Source organism: Gekko japonicus, unplaced genomic scaffold, assembly GCF_001447785.1.
Source record: "Gekko japonicus isolate JY-2015 unplaced genomic scaffold, Gekko_japonicus_V1.1 scaffold1442, whole genome shotgun sequence".
Taxonomy (NCBI): domain Eukaryota; kingdom Metazoa; phylum Chordata; class Lepidosauria; order Squamata; family Gekkonidae; genus Gekko; species Gekko japonicus.
This window is the reverse complement of record NW_015163646.1, coordinates 426,582-430,097: the sequence shown is the minus strand read 5'-3', so window position 1 is coordinate 430,097 and position 3,516 is coordinate 426,582. Positions and strand designations below refer to the sequence as shown.

General features: G+C 55.5%; 1 protein-coding gene across 1 annotated transcript in view; it reads left to right on the top strand.

Moving 5' to 3' along the window:
- CBARP (calcium channel, voltage-dependent, beta subunit associated regulatory protein) overlaps positions 1 to 3,069 on the top strand; it is a 26,930-nt gene extending 23,861 nt beyond the window's left edge. Inside the window, exon 9 of the mRNA XM_015407637.1 lies at positions 1,766 to 3,069. Coding sequence (XP_015263123.1) covers positions 1,766 to 2,876 — 1,111 coding nt within the window. The 3' untranslated portion in view covers positions 2,877 to 3,069. The remainder of the gene's footprint in view (positions 1 to 1,765) is intronic.
- The last annotated feature ends 447 nt before the right edge of the window (positions 3,070 to 3,516 follow it).

Here is a 3,516-nt window from a genome sequence, read left to right as displayed (position 1 = left end):
GGGGGGAAACGTGCAGATCTGCCCTCACAGAGGAGGGAGAGCTTGTATCTGAAGGCGGGCCGGTGTGGGGCTCTGCAACTTACCTGGCTGCTTCTTGCTCCTCGTGGCCCGACAGAGGGCTGCTGGGAGCAGGGGGCGGGGCTTGTTGCATGTGCCTGCCCCCTGGGCTCCTTACTGCCGGAGCTCCGCTCCTGTGCGCTCCCGGAGGAAATGACCGCTGGTAGTTTCCCACAGGTAACGTCTGTTTCCCATCAGAGTCCTTGGACTGGGGAAACAAATGAAGAGTTTGCTGCTGTGGTGAGGAGAGACTCTTGGGGGGGGGGAATCCCACCCAGGCACCCTGAATAAGAGTGAGATGAAATCGAGCAGGGGTCTTAAGGAGAGAGGATGCTCAAAACCAGGCGCCAATCTTCTGGGGAAGGACAAGGAGAAACTGTAAGTCTATGAGGTCCTGAGCGTCACAAACAGTCTTCAAGGGCTTCCAGAAAAGAAAAGGAGCAGGCTGTGTTCATACTTTAAAACAGAAATGGCAAGGAGATGAAACTAGATGAGTTTGGTAGGGTGTGGACTCTGCAATAATCTTTTATGATTCCTCCTATCAAAAAAGTGAGGTGATAAGTGTGTATATGTGTGTGTGTGGGATAAGCTCTTTAGAGGTGGGTACTTTTCTGCCATCATCTTTGTTGGCTTGGTGGAAATCTGAACTCTTGTGAAGTTGCCGTGTACTGAATGAGACCGTTGGTCCATCAAGGTCACAGAACGGCAGCTGCTCTCCAGGGTCTCAGGAGGGAGGTCTTTCACATCACCTACTACCTAGTCCCTTTTAACTGGAGATGCCGGGGTTTGAACTTGGGACCATCTGTCACCACACCTCAAAAAGGATATTATAGCATTGGAAAAAGTGCAGAAAAGGGCAACTCGAATGATAAAAGGGTTGGAACACTTTTCCTATAAGGAAAGGTTAAAGCGCTTGGGGCTCTTTAGCTTGGAGAAACGACGGCTGAGGGGTGACACGATCGAGGTTTATAAGATTATGCTTGGGATAGAGCAGGTTGAGAAAGAAGTACTTTCCCCCCTTTCTCACAATACGAGAACTCGTGGGCACTCCATGAAACTGCAGAGCGGTCGGGTTAGAACAGATAAAAGGAAGTCCTTCTTCACCCAAAGAGTGATTAACACATGGAATTCACTGCCACAGGAGGTGGCGGCAGCTACAAGCATGGACGGCTTCAGGAGGCAGCTGGATAAACATATGGAGCAGAAGTCCATCAGTGGCTCTTAGCCACAAGGTATAGATAGAAACTCTCAGTCTGGGGCAAGTGATGCTCTGTATTTTTGGTGCTTGGGGGTTCAATAGCGTGAGGGCTCCTAGTGTCCTGGCCCCACTGCTGATGGCACCTAATATTTTTGGCCACGGTGCGACAGTGTTGGACTGGATGGGCCATTGGCCTGATCCAACATTGGCTTCCCTTATGTTCTTATGAGCCAAGCAGAGGCTCTATCACTGAGCCACAGTCCGTTTCCCTAAACTTAAGAACAATGGGCCAGATTCACACCTGCAGGCAGAGCCCTTTTGACGGTGATGGGACAGTTCTCCCCAGGGCATTCGATTGCCGAGAGCTCATTTGCAAATAAGTCAACGCTGGGGTCGAACCCGCCATGCCTTGCTTCTGCTCGACTCCGTTTGTTTTGTATTTTGTGTGGCACCGAGGCTCCGAGCTTCCGTGTTTACAGCAAACTGTATGTATTTTTCCCCCGGCTGTAGGTTAGAGCCATCCGAGTCAGTTGCCCCCCCTTCTCCTGAGCCCCCGCCATTGGATCAGCCGCCCACCCCGCTTTATCATGATATCTGGAGCCTCCGGGCATCGCTAGAGATGTACGCTTCATCCGAGCAGGGGAATGACCGGGAGTCTGTCCGCAGCGACGGTGGGGATAGTGTCTCCTCTTCCTCCGGGGGCGGCCCGCCCAGCTTCCCTTCCTCCCTGGCGGACGAGGCTGAAGGGCCAGAGGACAAGCCGTGGGGGAAGCCCAAGCAAGACAGCGTGGAGTCGGAAGCCGGGACGCGCAAGTTGCTGCAGATGGATAGCGGCTACGCCTCGATCGAAGCCCCCAACAGCAGCCGTGCGGGCGAGGATCAGACCGCCTCCGAGAAACGCCACTGCTTCACCAGCGCTGGCCGCAAGGCGACCATCTTTGAAAGCTTTGAAGGACCGGAGCTTGAAGAGGAGGAGGAGAGAGGGGCAGCTGGGGGGTTGCCTCCCCACAGTCCTCTGGTATGGGCCCCCTACGGGCAGATGTTCCCCACACGGGAGTCTTTGCCCCGCCGGGATTATAGCATAGACGAAAAGACCGATGCGCTCTTCAATGCATTTGTCCGTCACGACCCTCAGTTCGATGAGTCGCCTCTGCGGGCGAAGCACCGTTCCCGGACCCACCTGCGTAAGCAGTGGCAGCGAACCAAGCAGTATAGCGATCCTGGGGTCCGTTACCCACCTGCCCTGGAGAGGCACCGTACCCCACTGCGCCGTGGCGACAGCGTCAACTACCCCCTGGACGGGCGATACCACAGCACCCTGCCCCGCATTATCAGCGCCGGTGACGAGGAGACCACATCGCCGGTTGCAGAAGCCAGCGACAAGATCCAGGTGATTGAGGAAGAACCACCGGAGGAGACCAAAACAACGGCTGACCCTTATGGCAAAGACTGCCTCGGAGGCGGTGAATGCCCGAGGTTTGGCGACCTGGGCACGGAACTGATGGACAAGATTGCAGGCGGGCTGGAGGACAGGTTTTATGGGCATTTGAAAAAACAGAGAGAGAGTCCAGAGTGCGTGGTGGTTGTGGCAGACGCCTCCCCTGACCACAGCCCTGAGTAGGTGGGGCATGGCTGCATAGCTCACGACAGGCAAGGTAGCCATCTCTCTGCTTCGGGCTGGCGGCACTAGTGTAGAACTTGCCACCCAGCTGGGGCACAGGGCACGCCAGGGGCGCGAGTGTACGGGGCTACCTCAGCTGACGGCAAGCCAGACAGTCGCGATTCCACCACGTTCTAGGTAGCTTGTATCTTATACAAGGATACACCCCGTGTGGTTGAAAGTCTAGGCCAGTAGGCCGTCTTGCCGGAAGTCCCAAATGGTGTCCACTGATGGTGATTTCCCTCCAGGTGGGAGGCCCTGGCGCGGTAGACCCCACCGGCAAACAGCCAGCACCCCCCTGGAGCTGTGGGAGGTCAGGCCAGGTTTACCTTTTGTGTGTGAAGGTCGGAGGAGGGCGGGGACTTGCTTCATGGGCCTGAGGCCTCTGCTCCCTTCTTGTTAGCGCCCGAGAGGGGGGTCCTCAGCACCACCAGTTCTCCCCTCTGCTGTGGGTTTGCCAAAGGAGGCGCGCATATGTTGCACAGCCAGGAAGTTAAGTTCTAAGGGACTTTTTCTTACTAATAATAAAGACCCCGAAAACCTAGCGGAGGCCCCAATTGTTTACCTCACGACCTAAAAAGCTGGTTGTAGCAGATATCAT